This window comes from Seriola lalandi, unplaced genomic scaffold, assembly GCF_002814215.2.
Source record: "Seriola lalandi dorsalis isolate HSWRI2012SDOR001 ecotype SW California unplaced genomic scaffold, Sedor1 jcf7180002054314, whole genome shotgun sequence".
Taxonomy (NCBI): Eukaryota; Metazoa; Chordata; class Actinopteri; order Carangiformes; family Carangidae; genus Seriola; species Seriola lalandi.
The window spans coordinates 576142-596524 of record NW_019524867.1 but is presented as its reverse complement, the minus strand read 5'-3'; the positions used below and the strand labels follow the sequence as shown (position 1 = coordinate 596524).

General features: G+C 41.1%; 1 protein-coding gene across 2 annotated transcripts in view; it reads right to left on the bottom strand.

The window, feature by feature from the left end:
• Window positions 1–1678: 1678 nt before the first annotated feature.
• Window positions 1679–20383, bottom strand: part of banp (BTG3 associated nuclear protein) — a 37022-nt gene continuing 18317 nt past the window's right edge. For both annotated transcript variants that reach the window (XM_023406722.2, XM_023406721.2), the window contains 2 exons: window positions 7520–7660; window positions 1679–3356 (listed from right to left, as the gene is read on the bottom strand). In XM_023406722.2, the coding sequence (XP_023262490.1) occupies window positions 3240–3356; window positions 7520–7660 (258 nt within the window). In that variant the 3' untranslated portion in view covers window positions 1679–3239. The remainder of the gene's footprint in view (window positions 3357–7519; window positions 7661–20383) is intronic.

Sequence of the window (20383 nt, the reverse complement as noted above, 5' to 3'; positions counted from 1 at the left end):
ACATCATTCCATAGGTAAAGTAGGTTGGAGGGAGCATCGTGGTTTGGGGCTTTGCTGCCTCTGGGCATGGACAGCTCTCCATCACTGGTGGGAAAATGAATTGAGTTTATCAAGGTCTCTTACAGGGTGTCAGGATAGCACTCTACCTGCTGAAGCTCAGTAGAAGACAGGTGATGCAACAGGACAATGACCCTAAACATCAAAGTAAATCTACTACAGAATAACTTCAAAGAAATCTGCCTTTTCAGAGCCCAAGCGGGATGCTGTGGAGTGACCTGGAGCGAGCTGCTCACACCAGATATCTTATTATGTCTGAGCTGAAGCAGTTCTGTAGGAAGAATGGTCCAAAATTCCTCCTGAACATTGTGCAGGTCTGATCAGCAGCTACTGGAAGTGCTTGTTTGAGGTTACTGCTGCCAAAAGAGGTTTGACCAGTTATTAAATCCAGGGATTCACTTACTTTTTCCACCAGTACTGTGAATGTTTAATGGGTGTGTTCAATAAAGACAAAAACACAATTACTGTCTACTGACTTCCAAATTCCAAAAACTGACATTCAGATGTATATGCATGTAACAACAGCCATGTTGCTAAGGTCCAAGACTTGCTGTTGTCTAATTTAAGAACGCAACAACACATAGATCCAGAATCTCCATAATTTAATGTGAATAAAGCTGAATAAAAGACAGATGTTTCTAAAGCCTAAATTTGCAAGCATTGCTCAGCCTTTTGGAATATTCAGCAAGTGAGAAATCCAAAAAGAAAAAAAAAAAAAAAGTGTATATGCTGTAAACTGTGTCATTGCTGCCACGCTGTAATCTGTCCACTGGCGTGAGACAGATAAATCCTTGGCTGTGGGGAGCTTTGTTTCCCCAAGATTAACAATTGCTGATTTATGGTTCTAGAGACACAGTGTGTTTGGACATTTTTGCCTCAACAAATATGTTCACTCATCTTTACACATCCTGAGATAACTCCTCCAGCCTTGTTAAAAGTTTGAGCTGGGGAATATCTGCAGCTGGAGTCAAAGCAACAGAGGCTGGTACTTGCATGTTGTAGCAGATGCCAGCAGAGCTGCCGTCAGTGCAAGAGAACACAGGGCTGCTGAGAGAAGAAAGATACACCCTCTGGTCTCTGTCCATCACTCCACTCCCTCTCTCCAAACACGCATTCTGCTTCCAAACAATCTCATCTCTCCATCTATCACTCATTTCTGTTTTCAGCAGGTTATCTTAGAGGCAGCCTGAGAGAAGGCCTGTCGCTATGGTAACCACTCCAGCCCTTGGATGGAGCCCAGGGTTGTAAAACTGAAGAGCAAAAGACTATTATGAGCAGGGTCTGTTTCCTTCCAAGTCCAAGATTTAATGGAGCGGTCAACAGGGGGACGACAGTTGTCCAAGCCAACATTTAGCCAACTCAGTTAAGTCAACATTATTTCAAAGAGATGGACCCACCAGTCTATCCTATGAAATTTTAGCCCAGCTTAGTGTATAATTTTAAAGGGGAGTCAATGGACTTTAACACTGCTTCCAAAGGAGAGAGAGGAAAACCCAGGTTGAGTGAGAGAAGAGAAATACGTAGGAGAGGCAGAAAGGGGAATAGACAAGATGAAGAGGCAGTTTAAAGGGGGTCAGAGACAGCAACAACAGACTGAAAGGAAACAAGAGGAAGCAGCCAAGACCATGGATGTTGTTTTATCAAGTTCATTTTGTCGCTTGGTTCTTTCCCCAACTCCAAAATACACTATTACATCACACTAAGCATGGGAAACTTCCCCAAACCAACAGCCTCGGAGTGTCTCACTTATCTCCTTTCTCGCTGACTGCAGAGATATTCATCATTAGAGGAGCATCACTCCAGCACAACACAACAATACATTCTCAGCGCTTTTACTGGCAGAAAAACATAACCACTTAGTGGGCACATTGCGGATTTTGAAGAAAAGCAATTACAGATCAGAAACTGTTATAATGCGGCCAACATATTAATTACAGTCTTAAGACAAAGCAAGAGACAAGACCAAAGCTTGTTTTTGCTGTCTATTTTGTCAAGATTGCTGACATTACAGTAGCCTAATCTTATTATATGTAATTGAAGTTGACATGATACATATTTACTTCAAAAATAGTAAATAAATTTGCTCAACATGAAACAAGACCTCAAAACCAAACTATTATTTCACGCTTTCCTCAACTGTCTATTTGTAACGGATGAAAGCAGTCATTTTCTTGGAAAACTTTGAAGCTACTTTGATGATCACGGCTGATGGAAATAAAGAGTAAATACAGAGAAAAAACAAAATAAAAACACACTTTTATGGCAACCACAAACATGTTTTATTCACATGAATGTATCTTTCACAGAGACAAAACTGGGGGAAATAAAGAACTTCAAGGTTTCCTTGGTATTCTACAAGCCTACAAGCAACTTGTACTGTCTACCACTGGCACCATCTCTTCTATTTCATGGTTTTCTACCTCTGAAATTAAAGCTCTCCAAAAATTCCGGCATATTACAATAAGATAAATCAAACAAAAAAACAAAGCTGTGCGGCTAAAGTAATATGAAAACAAGCTGAACAAAACAAAGGAAGGTAGGGCTCACAGGAAAGCAAATTAGTCACAACCAAGAGTAGCTGTCTCAGCTAAATCTGCTTTCCACTGCAGTCCACCGTGACAAGAACTGCCAGAAAATGCTGAGAAGAGGAGCACAGTCCTGGTTGTTTGAGGTGGGATTCAGAGATTTTATAAACCCTTATGAGGGTTTCAGGGTTAGCCAAGCAGCTAAACTCCAAATAACCACTATTTTCCAAAGTTGATGTAAACAAGCATGTGTGCTGATGAAGTGGCAGAGTGATGGGCTCCATAAGCAGCATTCTCCCTGGATAGACAATAATCCCACTGTGTATTCTGCAGTGGGCCAGGTCCCTTTGGTGATGAAAACACCACAGTTGATTGGAGTATCAGGGTCTTTTCGAGTTCTCTGTGAACATTTCCACATTGCGACATCTGGTTGGCAATGGATTGAGGAGTTTGCAGGGAAAAAAACAAAAAAAAACAAAACAGAAAAATGCTTCTTCCCTCCATTTCATCAGTGATGTTCAGTATTTGTTAAAAAAGTTTTCTGACTTGATTGCTTGTCAGACTTTATGCACTTGTTGACCTCTAATATTCCACTGAGCTTAGTCAGGCCATGCTGTAGGGCAGAGTTATGGGCTGTGTTGAACCAGACGTGGGCTCTCAGGTGGCCACAGAGGTGACAATCTGGACCACCTCGCCGTTCTCACCCTGGATGGCACCCTGGATGGCCTCCTTTACCTCCATGTCCGTCTGCAGGGCTGGGGCCAGCTCAGTAGCCTGGGACAAATGAAAGACAGGGGAGGGAAGACAGTGAGAGCTTACACATGAAACATACTAATTATGTAGCATCCTGCTTGAGCAGAGGAATGATGAGAGAGATCTGAGAGGAGATACATCAGAGAGAAGAAAGAGGAAGACGGTGAAAGGAATGAGAAAAGAAGCAGAGTGATAGGTGGTTGACAAGAGATGAGCTATTTGTATTTTAACGCTCTGACTGCCTCTATGGTCAGTGTCAGACAGAGTGAGGTATTGTGTGGGTAAAAACCCCTTAAAAGATGAGAGGTTCATGACTCAGTCCTGGATGATGACCATGAAGAGTGACTCACTCCTTCCTCGAATGTACGCCAAAGGTTCCCTCAAACACACCTGCAGCATTTAATCCTCACTCCAACCCAGCATGCTGTCACTAGACAACAGCACGGACTCCAGCACAGCTGCACCACAGCAGCACAAACAATGCAACAACAGGCTGACACACTGTAACCATTGGCAGCAAAGAGGCCAAGTAAAACTCATACGGATCCATGTTTACAGCTGCGACAGTGGGGCTGGCACTGTTTTCACCTTGTGAGTCTCTCTGTGTGTGTGTGTGTGTGTGTGTGTGTGTGTGTGTGTGTGTGTGTGTGTGTGTGTGCGCCATTATGGCAAAGTGCGGTTTTGACTACTTTGGCAGGTGTTTGTGTGTGTTTCTGAGGACAGATTTTGTCACTGCAACATCGCTGCAACTGTGAAACACACAGTCACAAAACAAGTTGAAGGCAAAGTGTCAAGATGGCTGTGGACCGACACATGAGTAGTCATGTCAGTAGTAATAATTTAGTAATGACTACTGTGTACTCATGGGCTGGAAGGTCAATAAGCTGATGGGCATTGTGGCTGGAGTGATCCCATCGCAAGATGGTCTCTAGTTTTTTTATGAGCGTTTGAAACATTGGACATGTTAAACTGTCCTATCATAGCCCTGCTTGTCATTTGAAAATATTGATGGATAATGGAGACATTTTTTTGAATTTTATGAATCAGAAACTGTTCTGGCATTTTTGGAAGAAGCGTGCCAAAACCAGGCTGTTTGTGCTCTGTAATAGGGGCTTTAGACCTGAGCTGGAAATGAACCACATTGAGTCAAAATTCAACCACATATTTTCACCAACTTTACCAAAAATGCCCCATGGAAATATCACTGTGTCTTTCCCCCTACTTCATCTAGTTTGTGTAATGGAAACTATTATATAAAGAGAGAGGAAAAATGCAGAGATAAATAAATACAAAAGCCTAAGTAATTTTTCAAGAACTTCTATAAAAGCTTCCATATGTCTGGAAACAGATGAGAGCAATTCTCTCGATTCAACACTTTCGAGAAAGGGGGGAAAAGAGCAGCGCTAACCTTGCTCTGAACTTTGAACTGAAACTCAGCTATGTTTACACTGTGAGACATCAAATCCCAACTGTGACAATAACTCACCCCGTACCAGGCAAGCCAAGCCAAGCATCCATGTTCCCACATCGGCCACTTGACTGAATGATTCTTTGCAAAGTGTCTTACAATAAAGTGACCACAATATAGTTTCAATTTTTATTTTCTGTTGTACTTTTGCTTTCCAATCCTTCCTTGTCTTTTAATTGCTTGTATTACATATCATTACATATGTCATGTGATCAGTTACTGTTCGGATCCTTCCTAGTCCTTTAAGGCATAAAAATTAAAAAATGGAAAATTACAAGAAAAACTTCCACTTGAACATAGTGAATGTATCTTAGCACCAGCCTATTTTCTTGGCACATTAACACCTTACATTATTTGGAGAATGAAGTCTAATACAACCCTGCTTTTGACGAGTTTAAATATTGTTTGATCAATGGACGCACATTGTTAACAGACGGTTTCATTCTGTCTCTGACTACATCAAAGCGCCCTTCCTGAACCCAAGGTCCACTGAACAGAAAGCTGATGACTGATCAGACCTATGTCAACTTTGTTGATTTTTGTCAAGATCTGCGTACAATCAAACAATAGGAAAAAAATGAGCTCTTTTTAGACATAAAAATCCATTCAAACCAATCAGTTGAGTAAACAAACAGTTTGATTGCTTGCTGCGCCAAGCAACATGGAGCACAGATCTTGGAATACAGTACATGAGGTGGCAATACTTGTGCAAGCTCATGAATACACAAATAAATAGTGCTTCAGGGTCTATCAGTTTGCGTATTATCTACACCCAAAAATTTTAATCAACATACAGTGCTTAAACTGCCTCCACGCTCACAGGGGCAAGGAACCAATTACCTAGACAACTACAGACAACAAATGGACAACAAGACAGGGTCATAGTGAGAAGAAAAGTCTGAACAAGGAAATCCCAAAACCTGATGTGTAGCTGGTCAGATCATTTGCTCTCCACATGTCATGCAGGGAGGCGAATATGATCAATCATATTACAAAGTCTGCAAGAAGATCATATCAGGACAGGACTAGTATTTTACAGCCATATATCATATATGTTCTCTCTGTTTAAATTATAACAATACAACAAAGACTTGACTCATATCAGGACTACAGGGTACCCATCTTTAGCATATGACGTCAGGGAAAGAAGCAGTTAAGGAGGGAATACGATATTCAACATATTCGGGGAAAACAAAAACAGAGAGAACAATGGAAAAGTGTGGTTCTTTTATATTCCTCTCAGAGTTAAACTGACCACTTGAAAGGCAGCTGTGCCATGTGCCTGTACACCATCCTGATTCCACATGTGGCTGTTGCTCAACAAGCTCAATCATCAAGGGATTGTAGGCGTATCAATTAACTACTACTCTTTCCTTATAACCCTCCATCCACTCCACTTTATTATGTGGAGTGGATGGAGGGCTTTCAGTCATAATGACTGAAAGCTAAGTGCTTTTTCTTTAAGCAAAATGACAACAGTGGAAAGGCAGACTCATTGTACCTGCAAGGAGTTTGGCTAAAATGTTGAAATTATACTTATATTTCTATTTCAACATTTCAGTAATTATGAATGAAATATTTCAGGATATATTCTGCCTCCTTAAGATGCTAATCAAATACATTATAGTACAAAAGAAGGCAGGTGTCAGCCCCAGACATTTTGGCTCCTAGTCAGCAGCTCATTTCTTGAAAGAAGAGAAGAAATATGACAAAGAAAAAGGCATGTATGGATTCTTACTACTGAAGTAAGGACAGAGAAGATGAGTTCTGTATTAATTTTTAAGGTGTATACTTAATTATTCAATATAAAGACAATTAACTATTGGCCATTCCTTTAAAAGAGTATGTATTATTCATCTTTAGAAAGAATGGATTTTTCACTTGTGTGACATCATCGGTACAAACAAATACCAACTGTTGTTGGTGCAAAATGCAGTTCATTAAATAAATGAAAAAGGTTCGAGGCTGAGTACTTCACTTTAGGCGATAAGTACAAGCTCCAAGGAGCATTGCAGCAAGAAACATTTCATCACTGAGCTTAGAATTTAGTTTCCTGTGCCACTACTGGCAGAGAGGCAGAGCCTTGTTGGATAGTTTCAGTAAGTTTAATGAAATCCCTTTTGGATTCTGTATCAAATTTGTATGACTTGAGGTGGTTTAATGTTGTGTTGTTTGTCAGGAGGGACAGTGTTTTGAATTAGCTGCAAATGTAATTTTGTGGCTCTGACAGGCATTTTCACCATAAACAGCTGATGAGGCTCATAAGTTTGCTCCACTTGACATACCCGACTAACAAAAAAGCTATTTGCAAAGCTGAAATATTTATAACTGATGGGTTGCAACATAAACCTATAGTAACATGAAATTATCCAGAAGACTTGTGTATTTGATGAACAAGAGCACTGACTGAGCCCTCAGAGTACCAAAATACACCATGGGACTTGCATCTTTTGGCTGAGCACTGAGTACTGCATGGATTAATGGCCTCACCAAAGGACTCATTACTAGTCAATGTACATCAGATTGAGGGAAAGAGGTTGAGAACACAGTTATTTATTATGCATTGTGAAGAGGGACTGATTTAGATTAAGACTGGGGTCTGTTTCACCTTAACCTAATGATAGCAGCTCCAGCACTTGGATTGCTAGCCAGTTACAATCAATCTGTGTCTGTGTACACGTGTAAGAAATCCTGTAAGACTTCGTGTGTGTTTTACCTGTACGGCAGCTGTGTGATCGGCGACGGGGGCTAGTTGGACATACTGCACTTGGATGTCAGGGGGGAGAGGGGAGCCCTCTACTGCTGTGGCGCCTCCATCAGCTGACGCCACCGCTATCAGCTGAGCCCCACGCAGCACCTAGGACAGACAAGGAGGAAGAGGACGGAGGAAAAGGGTTAACCATCACTGTCATTTTCTGACCATTTTCAATATTATCATCAGTCAATCACTCTGCTCTTGTTCTTAAATAAAAGTGAAATAGATCTGAACCAAACGCCACATCATCATCAACTCCTTCCAGCTGAGTTTAAAAGCAACAATCTGGCTGGCTCTGCAATGATCTACAGTACACAGGACTAGAAACAGGAACCAAATAAAAACAAACAGCAAAAAGCCTCATTTGTGTGCTATCTGATGTGTTTATGTTCTTTTATTGATCACAGCCATCAATGTGTACAAGCACGGTGTCACACAAACACACAAAGTAACTTTGTGGCAAGGAAAGAGTCATGCAGTGGTATCCGAGTGATGTAAATAAACATTTCAGCCACGCTGTTCTCACTCCTTCGCATCCCACCCTCTGTTTATACATCGAGTCTGAGAGGAACTTTATGGTCCATTCAATTCAATTATATTTTTACAAGTTTTGATTTCCTGGACTCCAAAACATGATGTGCTAGTTAGTATTTGTTTTTATTTGGGTTCATTTCGTTATCTAGACAGAGAAATAAAAGGAATTGGCAGAGAATGGTTAGGGAGACATCACAGGGGGATCCTAATCTCCCACAGTGTTGAAAGTCAGCCAGGCCACATTAGAACTCTGTGGTCTCCATGCACTAATTACAGAGCAGTGCAGTGCAGCTGGAGTGTTGTTGGGTATTCCTATAGTTTGACAAGGTTAATCCTATATATAGACTGCAACCTCAAACTCACACAGAATATGTACTTCTGCGAAGTCACAAACACACAAACACACACACACACACACACACAGACACACACTCCGGGATTAGCAGAGCACTGCTGTTAATTTAGATACCATAACTCCCATGTGACACACATACAAATTAACGTACAATCATCCTGTCAACACAAACACAGAGAAAGACGGATGGAGGCAAACATTTGCTCAGTTTTGTGCTTGTGCATGTTCATTTAACTCGGACAACAGGTCAAACACCCCACTACTACCCTCCAGTGTGGCCCAGAGATTTCCAACAATAAGTTTCTCGGGGGGGGGTTCCTACATGAACTAACAGCATGGTCTCATTTAAAAAATTTTCCTAGTTTCATGGCCTTGGACTGAAGACAGGCCTTTTCAGTGTCTCCTTCCTGGCAGACTTCATTTGTATGTTGTCTTTGTGTGCTTTCTCTGCAATGTTATGTGATGTCTCTGTCTCCAGCTCAATCTTCTTCTAGCTGCACTTGGTGCTGGGACCGGCTGGGACATGCTGAACAGACATTAAAATTTAAGGGAGAATATGCAAGCCTGCAGAAAAACCCTAACCTCACAAACCTCAATTACAGATGATGTTTGTTGCCCCCTAACCCTTCCAATCCCAAAGTCCCACACCGCCTCCCAAACCGGGAGACCGACCTTCACTTTGAAGTTCTGAGTTAGTGATGGGACCAAAAGGTTCAGTTAACCCCCCTGGTACCCGTTGGTTTGCCTCGTCATCTAACAGACTTTGCCAGTTTCACCACAAAATCTGCAGCCTCATCACCATAATGCGCCAGGGCCTGATGGCCTGATGGAAGCTATTAGTGTAAGAAGTCTGACTGACTCACATGATCAGACAACCGGGACACTTAAATCACAGACATGGTTCGAGGGAGTATGAATTAGACTCTTAATATAGCAGAGGATCATTACAACTGGGTCAAATGAATCAGAGTGTTTGATGACCCATCAAACATTCCTGATCAATTAGAGAATTAGACTGGAGTGTTGGTGTAAACAGTGAGCAGACAGTTAAAAGAATCATGCGACATTCTGGGAAATATGTGTATTTGCTTTCTTCTAGCATCAGAACAGAAGATCAATATCATGTCTGTGCGCTAGCTTGGCTCTGTCCAAAGGTAAAAAAAAAAAAAAACAATCCACCTACTATTACTACTACTATTACTATTATAAGATCACTAATTAGCATATTACTTTTGGACAGAGGCAGACTTCCAGTCTTTATGCTAAGCTAAGATGGCCATCTCCTGGCACCAGAGAATGATCACACTTCCCAAAATGTCAAAGTATTCCTTTAGGCACATATATAGCACATAGTTAAAGTACGCATTATTCCAGAGAGTACATATCCATGCCAACAGTGCTCAGTCAGTCATCCTATTGAGAACAGTGAGAAACCAAACATGCAACCAGCTGTTCTTGTGTTTCTTCATGGCAGACATCCATAGAAATGCATTCATATCTCCATATTTCAACACTCTGTTATCTTATTAAGAATCAAACATGGATTCTGTCAAGTATTTGTCTTTCGGCAGTCATATGTGTGTGTGTGTGTGTGTGTGTGTGTGTGTGTGTGTGTGTGTGTGTTTGTGTGTGTGTGTATAAAGTCGAGCATGATGAGGAGTCCGTACTTTCCAACTAGTGTATCTAAATGTACAATTACAAGGATTCAAGGGATGCTATGCTTGACACTTGAGATTGTAAACACTTGTCTCCTTCAATTAGATCCTCAACCTCCATTTGAGAGCAGTTTGCATTCTCAGCTGTGAGGAGCAGACACAGAGGCTCACAAAAGCATTTACAGAGTTGGAACGGTGTGTGAGATCTCTGCAGCGATTACACAGGAACTTCTCAGGCCCACATCCTGTCCCACGACTTGCTTTGTCAGAACAACTCGTCTCCACTATTTGGGTGAAATACTGTCACGCTTGGCTTTAAAGTATGAGGCAGTCGAAAACAATCAAAAACTAAGTCTGTGCCTCAAGAGATGTACATACACTTCACAGAAGCTGCCCAGAAAGTGTACTCAGAGTGTACTCCCAACTAGCATAAAATATGGATTTGTTGTCTATGATTACCTCAAGGTTGGAAGTGCGTGTACAACACTATTGAGAACAATTAAGCAATTCTGTGAGTACTGATGATAATTACCTCCCATTCAGCTAACAGGACATAATCATCATTAAGCTGGTTGGCAATGATGCAAAAATAATCTGCTTATAGATTATGTTTAATGACAAACAAATCAAGATTGTTAGAATTGTAGAAATTAAGTAAAAAATAATACGTTATACAGCAAGGTGACAAATATTTAAGGGGGCTTTCTTGGAGCAGACAAGTCCCCCAACACTGGAAAAAGTTTACAGTGTCTTGATTACCTAACTGCATCAGTTTGCAACTAAGAGCTGGGCTGACTCACTTAAGTTGCAGCCCAATATATTAGATTTGACGTGGTAAGCTCAATTTGACAGAAACACAGGGCCATCAGCAGATCTTAAGTACATTAGTTACTGTTGACCTTAAGGTTTTAGGGATTGGGACCCTTAAATAATCAGAGCTGGCTAGCTAGCTGTCTGGCTGGCTGGCTGGCTGGCTGGCTGGCTGGCTGGCTGACTGGCTGGCTGGCTGGCCACTCCTGTGCTGGTGGGCCAAACAACAGAGCAGACAAGCAGGATTAAAGGGCTATGATACTGCGGCACATTAATGGAGAGAGGAGCACTGAACAATCAAGAACATCTTAAATACTCTGCAGGCTTTGCAAGCTGCCATGGCCTTGAGAAAAAAGGGAAAGAAAAAAATAAATCTTTTGCTGATGCTGTAATGCTTTCAGTAATGGATCCAGGACACTAAAGAAATACAGCAATGGCAGAGGAAAGACACAAAAATGAACAACAGCAGCGCCTTAATGCAAAAAACATTCATGATTTCTAGACTGAAAGACAATAACCAACTGGATAAACAAGACTTTTGAACCCAGCCCTCATCTCTGCTTGTCTGAGGATTTTAAAACACACTTTTCTCCTTTTACATCATATGAAACAAGTTAAATTTGAATAAAGAAGGATTTAAGAAAATGTGGGTTGGTCAGAAATACAACAATGCCTCTGAATTCCCATCTCTTTCCTTTTCTAACAGTCTCAGAGTAATGCATCAATTTGAAAAAAAAATTTGCTTCAACACTGCACATACTTGTTGCAGGCTGGCATCAATTCCCAGGCTCTCAGGAGGTCTCGGTTAAACTCAGCTGTGAATCGGATGATGCTATGAGTCACCCGCTTAGTTTGCATGTGTGTGTTTGTGTCTGAGTATGCTTTTAAAGATTTTGCTTCACCCTCACTGTGATCAAAGTACGTTGGAATCTCCCGTAACACAAGACACATACACATAAAACAGGGTTTTGCTGTACTCTTTCAAAAAAAAAAAAGAGAGCGACACAAATCTGGTTCCTATCATTCCCAGAGGAATACCTCCTCTTCTTTCGGATCTGAAAAAAAAAAAAAAAAAACAAAACAGGGAAATGAAAAAAGAAACATTTGGACTTTGGAGTAGCTGGAACTTCCTCTCAGCTTCACAGCCGTCAACAACATCTGCAACTGCCAACCCTGGACAGATGTCCAAGCAGAAACACTGGCTCCGGGTGAGTAGGTGGGGTGGGAGGGGAGCGGAGGAAGGCGGGTGACTAAGGACTGGCTGTAACTTGGCTGTAAAGATGCCCATGGACACAGCAGTGGTCTGAGTGCTTGTTTAGAGTAGACTGGGAAAGTGAACACACTGGCCTAAATATGTCTCACTGCAGTCATTAACTCTCTTAGTTACATATGCCTTTTATTTTACCTTTGAGTCTGAGGACTATTCTGATTTCAGCTGGGCCTCAGCTAACAATATGATTGAATAAACAAGAGAGAAGTTGTGATACAAGTCAAAAATGCCAGAAGTTGAAATAGAAGCCAAAGAGTATCATGGATTGTTCCTCCATGATGTGTTAATTCTCTCACTTATTTGCAGCTGTATGTTAAAACTGTGACATTACCATACATTATTGATTTGTCCATCTCCTGTCTACACAGTCAACTTTTAAATGCAAAATCATTATAATTTTCATGTCTTGCAAGCCCCCTGACCTTGTAACCTGGTCCACTGTTTCCCATCTCCACCCACACCATGAACACTTTTTCTACACCAGAGCTCAACACCTGGATCCAATCAAACCCTCCCTTGCATCCTTTGCTCAGCAACTCCCACCAGCAGATTGGGAGTCAGATTCAGACAGGGCTCAGAGAGGTTTATGGCAAAACCAGCTTGACTTGAATTCTGATCCAGAACCAGCAAATCAAAAGGGGGCTGATGACAAAAATAACAGCTGTAATTAAAAGTCTGGCCGCTTTAAAAAACGAAAAGGAAGAAAAGTCCACTGAAGGTTTTCTCTGTTCTCTAGTGCAAGTACAAACTTGGCCTGCCTAATTGACAATGGCATTTTTACAATGTCTGTAAATTTCATGATTTAAGATGATGACTTTATCGTGTTTCCAATTATCCTGTTTAATTCAATGGAGCCAGCGGAGATGATATACACAAGTTGTAAAACTCAACTGACAAAATATCACACTGGACAAAATACCCATCTTAACAAGTCATGTAATCTAGTATTGAATCAGAATCTACAAATGCACATCGATGGAGGCCAAGATGAATCTTACATGAAATTTCATTTCCCCAACACAGCTGAAGTGATACATCTTAGACTACATCCACACTAATACATCTTAGTCTTAAAACGCATCACTTTTTCTACATTTACACCTGGCGTCCACACTGCTCCAGAGTTTGAGAGCCCCTAAAAATGAAATGCTGCTCATTTTAATTTGAAAACTCTGAGGTGGTGTTGTAGTCTGGATGGGCAGAAACTGAGACCTTTGGAAACAAAGATGCAGACACCCACCTTGCCTCCTAACTGGGTCTCATCAGTCATGACTACCAGTGGTGAATGCAAAATGGATAACGAAATAGTTTTTTGCTGTTCCTCATTTGTAGTATTTTCTGCAACTACCTAACTGCAGAGTAGACAATCTGCTTCCTGTTTACACCGGTATGGACATGTCCAGTGTATGGGAATGGTCATGGGATATATGTATAGGTGTGTTAGTATGGACTGAGATTATTTCTGATATGGAGCTAAAACGGTTTTCTGAATGCCATTTTACATGAAAACATAACAGTGTGGACAAAGTCCTATTCTGTTTTCATTAACTGACACTTGCATTTAAATATCCAAAAACAAATAAAAATGCAAACTACCGTTTAAGGCTAAACATGTCCAACCAACCTTTTAAGCAGTACATGCCAACTACCAAAATAACTTCTCTTACAGAGGACTCACTGCATCCCCAACTCACATACCCTCTGCACCTTTGACTCACACAGTCATCACATCTATCAGATGCAGTCACTTTCACTGTGCCTGTACAATTTCCAGCATTAGAAAAGGAAGAAACAAAACAAAGTTTTCGGTAAACTCTCTATCATGCAACATTTCTCTCAACCATCTGTCTTTCTGTGGCATAAATATATTAAAATAAAAATAAATATATTTATATTATAATAAAAATATTTGTCATTTTTAACGTTATGCATTGGTGAATTTACTAAACACCTTTTAATTGCAATGTAAGTTATGTAAGTTGCTTTGCTATCATTCCCAAGAAAAAGTTTTATAGCTCCCTCAATGCTAGTCATGCTGCTTTTCTGCCAAAGGACACTGCTTTGCATCCAGTTCACTTTGTTTGTAGTGTGTATGCAGACAAAATAACATCTGACAGACTGTGCTCAATACATGCCAAGAGTAATTTGTTAATGAAGTTACTCCATGCTTTTTCTGTTAATGACTTTCTTGTGTGTTAAATACCTTGATTATGATGTTTACATGACAATGTACTACCTTAGCCTGGTTATAATCAGCCAAGAGTCCATGTCCCTGTCAGGATCCTGCTGGAGTTAAAACTGATGATGGAGCACTGTATGCCTGGAACTAGTGAGGCAGGGCTGCACCAGGCCTGTGCTGGTGGTGAGACATGCTGAAATGCATCTGGTCTGAAACATCTGGTCCCTCTGACTCATACAGCCAGCGACCCTGAGCTCTGCCCACAAAGACAAAAGAATACACCACTGGGGGTACCCTCCTCTGCACTGCTCTGAAATGCTGAGTTACAAACACACGCACCCACACAGACTTTCAAAACTATGGATTCCCCGATCTGCGACCCTTGATCTGTAGGCCATGATGCCACAAGGACACAAAGCAGACCACTACTCCTTTGAAACAGGATCCACCACTAGTCACTAGTAAATCCTTGACTGCTTACATACATCCCACTTACACTAAACATTGGTCATAAAACATCTTGTTTCTATCTTTTCATCTCATTTTTACGCTCCACTAGCGCTGTGAATCACAGGAATCTGAACAACCTCTTACATACTAGAAACAACATTCTTGAGCCGAGAGAAGAAGAGGACAACTGAGTAACTCAGGCCAAAAGCCAGCAGTTTGATTCCAGCACATATCACACCCTGATTCTGTGAGGTTAACTCTACACATTGTTCAAGCATCTGCTTTGTGTGTAGGAATGACAAATACAAGAGATACTGTCCTAGAGCGCCAGATGTTTACCAAAGTGAACTGACAGCTGACATCAAAGGAGGTGATGTCTCTCGCACAAACACACCCAACTGTAAGAACATCAACACATGCAGTATAACACGAGTTCAGAGGTCAAAATAATAATTTAACCATTTCCCCTTCGTTACTACCTCACTTCAATGTCTCACTTTTGGCTCTCTTTTTCTTAACCTCTCCATCCTACGCCCCTGGACTGGTCCTGTGTTTACAGGTCCTGGCAGCACGACCAAGGGGACCAGTGCCGAGCTGGACTCTGTTCTGTGACCCAGTTCCCACAATGACTATGAACAATGCCACTTGGGAGGATCCTCCAGATGCACCGTAACATGTGCTGACAGGAAGAGATGGCAGAGGTTCAGTTGGGGAGGGATTGAGGTGGGGGGAACGGGTTCATACTCTTGACAGTCACATCTAAAGCCCCCCGATGGGCGGCATTTGGATCCATCATCAGTAAATGACGCAGGAGATGACAGGATTAGTAACTCTGGTAAAGGTTTATGGCTGTCTGTAGAAATGTTCTGGATTTTTCAGACTGAGACCACATGGGTTTAAAGCGATCTGATTGGGAGAGTCCTTCAAAAACTGTGAGCTCACTCAACAGTGGATTTGTTGCTCCTTTTATTGTTAGATTATTTTTTGTTATTTCCTGCTTTCTCATATATACAAAGAGAGTGACAGCGAAAATGGACTGGAGAAAAAGGGGAGTATCCAAGGCCATTGTGGTCACATTGTATTTGCCTGAGCTAACACAACCCTGTCCTATGTTTTTATGCGACACCTGGTACCATACATTTGTTTAACAGATTGTTTTTGTCCGATTCACAGCTCAACTTGTGTCAGTTTCCAATCATGAATGGGACAAAACATCTCTTCCAGACGGTCTCCCTCATTGGTTTTCTCTCCCCATCTTTTTTCTTCTCCCTTCCTCCTCATCAGTCACTCCTTTCATCTTCCAATCCTCCATTTGGTCTGCATCAGTGCAGAGTAAGATCACAGCCCAGAGAGAGAAGGGCACTAGATAAGAGGCTATGACAGACAGGGAGCTCAGTAAAAGAGTAGTTATTTTATAGTTTCATGGGTCTGCCTTCTCTTCCGTCTGCATTAGAGGGTTTTTATAGGCCGCCTAAGAACTTTGGATCCCGTTTTGCTCAGACTTTCAGCTGGCACAGTTGCAAGTTCAGAGCTCAGTTGGCACAGACTGGCATGAAAGCGGATACACAAACATCTGCAGCCAAACTACACAGACTGTGTGCATGAGGAGTTAGGCAAACACATAAACAAAGTGAATAGTGAGACGTGTGTAGCACACTGCTCTGCTCATTGCATGCAGTAAATCTCCTGCGGGGTGATGGGTGGACAGAGGGCAGAAAGAGGGGTCAGTCTGCAGCTCTCTCAACATTTTAACACCGCCTGTATCCTCAACTACAAAGACACCTCAATTTATTCTGTCAGTAAAGCTGGACCTGGGGTTTGACCCCTTATCCGTTAACAAAGGTCCAAACAGTCTCGTTTATCGCTCACTGAAAAAATTTCATTCAGGAGCATTATGCAACAGAAACCAAATAATGCATAGTACTGGTGTACTTACTGGACAGTATGATTTACTTTAGCACTGACACACACCACTGACTAGCTGCGAGTGAAAGAATAAGGATGATCCTTTTCAGTTTTTTTCTACAAGTGATCACAAAATGTGTTTATTTCCTGATCAAATGATCACACGGGAAAAAACTATTTCACAAATGCAGACTTGCCCATGCAGGACTCATCATATTGAAAATGCATCACAACACATATCAACCCACAAAGTTTTTCCATTGTAATACAGCCAATAAACACAATGAATTTTATTCTCAAGTCAGACATGTGATTCATGAGAAAATACCTCAAAAGTACCTCAAAGACAGTATGAAACTAGCCCGTGGAGAACATTATGTACCCTAAATAGCAGCCTCATAAACAGAAACAAAACTAAAAGAACTACCCAAATGGTGTACCTATTTTTATTTTCTATTATATAAAGTAGTACATGTTTAAGAAACCTAGCATACCCATTTGTTCTACAGACACTCCGTGTAGTCTGTTGACGATTAAATGACAGCTTTGAGGGGAAACTCACAATTTGTGTTGTCTATTAAAAACAAAAAAAAAAAAAGATTGATTAGACATGCACACAAGTAATTGAACAATCCATTACCCATGGCAATCCCCAGTGGAGAGGTAAAGTAATCAGCAGAGGGAATTGCTAAACTGCTTCCAGGGTAAAGGCCAGAAGAATACTCTCATAATAATAATAATCTGTGTCCAGTAAATAAATGTTGCTTCTTGTGGCTAGACACAACAGAAATGAGAGTTCCTCACATAACTGAGATCTGATAGAAAATTGTGTGCCAACCTCAGAATGTGGATTTTGATAATAGCTTTCAATGCGACAAATACTGCAAATAGACACAAAAAAGCAAGTTTGCAGGCAAACATGCTCAACAATGAAGAGTCCCTGATATAGACACAGAGTGAAGAACTGTGTGTGAAGCTGTTAAAACCTGAGAGTGCCACAACTTTTCTATATTTATGTTAAGGATCTAAATGCAGCCCAGATTTGACCTGAGAGTGTAAACATCTGACAGTTAATGTGACCTAGAGTGATTGGATGCGGCAGGTGGCCTTTAAAAGACAGGTGTAGCCACAGCTACACAGCACTGGGGAGATAAAAAGAAAGAAAAGCAGCCAGAGTGAGATGGGGATGAGAGGAAAACTGCCCCAGAGAAAGAAGGGAAGTGAGAGAGCTCTTGTGTGATGAATTGCGTGGGCTAGGTTACACTAACATAGCCTCAGCACTATTTTGCCAGATTACAAAAACAGTGACATCATACATAGCCTATTTGATGTAGGCCTCTCTGTAAACACACAAATTAGACATTTAAGAAAGCACACATCAGGATTAGGTCTGATCTGTATTGTCTTTGTCTGAGGTTCTTAACCAATTCTGGTCCAAGATACACTACACCAATCATGATAAACATGTAATATGTCATTTGTATGCAATCATATCTGGTCAAACAGATATATCTCCTTGAATTAAGTGCTATCACTAATGTCATACTTATTTGGGCTCTGGTTCCCTCGGGTGTCTCCATGTTCTTTCTGGGATTCATCAGATTTAAGAGCTGACCTAAGATTTACTGGGCCCTCTGCTCCATGAGAATGTACAAGTGAGGAGACACTGCCACTGTAGTGTACCACTGTATGTGTGTGAAAAGCTCGACCTGCAACATGAGGTTTTAAAGAATAAGTCACTGCGTGTTTGTCTTGGCACTGCACTCGTATCATTTTACAAACCCAATCAAAGTATGAGCTAAAAGAAAGGGAAAATAAAAGAGCTTTTTATTGGACTAGGCTCCCAGACACAGCCAAGGGAATAGAGGCCTTTGTGTTGTGCAGTCATTAGTTCTCACATCCTGGGACGCTTTGGTGTCTATTTGCAAGGAACTAATGCCTATACATACTCCACACTGCAGTTTCAAAAAGTGCATGTTGTTAATGCATATTGTGCATGGCAAAACATATTCCCAATAAAACAAACCAGATAAAGCTGGTGGAACTCTGCAGACACACTTTATCTGCTCTGTGAACTGATATGAAGAACTGATTGAAATGTGTGTTGTGCAAAATCTAAACCAAACTCTGGCCAAAACTTGTTCAAAGATCCTAGAGAGAGACGGAGGAATGCTGGTGTCAGGCTTAGCAAAGTAGGTCATCCGAGGACATGAGTATGCATGTGTGTTTATGAGTGTGTGAGAGAGAAGGAGTAGAGGATGTGTGGTGACTACCTCAATCAATTGAAAACACACACGGAACCAAACAGCCAATAAAAAAACACAAACAACAAAAGAAAACCCTCATATAAAGCAGATGCATTCACACATCACAAATATGCGCGCAAACAGATAGCCAACAGCGCCTTGAACCTATCGGCAAATTAGATGATAGAGATCTTAAGCAGACTGTAAAATGAAGAAATGAGAAGCCCAAAGCACATGGTTCCACTTGGTGGGTGGCTTGTAACTCCTCCTTCACTCCAGATTTTGACATATTACGGTGCATAGGGTGAATGTGTTAGTTTTCAAACGCACTGTTGGAGGTCCAGTAATTCCTTACAAAGCAGTGTTTTTGTAATCACATTACTATTTACTGCAATGAAACAAAGTAAGGAATTAATTTACTCAGAGAAAAAAAGTTGGTTGTTACTTGAATTACACTCTTAAGCCTCTTAAGTCTTGTCATTGGCATAATATCGATGGAAAAATCTCCTTCGTCTTATTCTTCCTTCAGTTGATGCCAAATATTTCTAAATTATGAAAAGGGTGCATATGAGTGAGCCAACAAAGTGGCAAATACAACTCAGAAAGTCTGAATTTATGGCTATGGAGTCTATTTTTGACTATTTTTACTACAAACCTTGGAAGTAATGTGGTCTTACTGGGCCTTCAAACACAAGAGGCTACATTGGTGGAGGCGTCCTGTTTAAGGTACTGGTGAGATGATGAAATATGATCCAGTACAGCTGATTTGAGTAATAGTTCCATGACTTCGGAGGCTGATCAGAAGCCAAAACACTGTACAGTGGTTTATAATACTATGAGAAACAATTTTACAACTTCGGAAAGTTATCGTATTTTATCCTCTGTTTCAACGAGTGCTGGATAAGCAGCAGAATTACACCATTCATGTTACAAAGTAATATACCAGAAATATGAGACTACATGACACCAGGTGCAGCATAAAATCACCTGAATGAATGAGGAGCCCTAAATCGTTTAGTGATCTAATAACACACAGACCAATACCTACTCTTTGACTCACATCATCCACTGGAGCACAAAATGGGTGTTATCAGAACCCTGCAACACAGGGCTGACAACATACCAACCTCCACTCGGGCCCAAGCAGAAGAACATAAACATCTAAAGGGAGCTCTGAAAACTTGTGGCTATCCGAGTTGGACTTTTGGCAAAACAACAACACGCTCCAGGAAGAATACCAACACGGAGGATGCTAAGAAAATGAAAGATAAACGCAGAAACATCGTCATTCCATACGTGTCTGGGGTCTCAGAGAAACTCAGGAGGATTTTTAACAAACATCAAATCCCTGTATGTTTCAAACCCAGTAACACGCTCAGGCAGAAACTGGTACATCCCAAAGACAAAACACCACACAATCA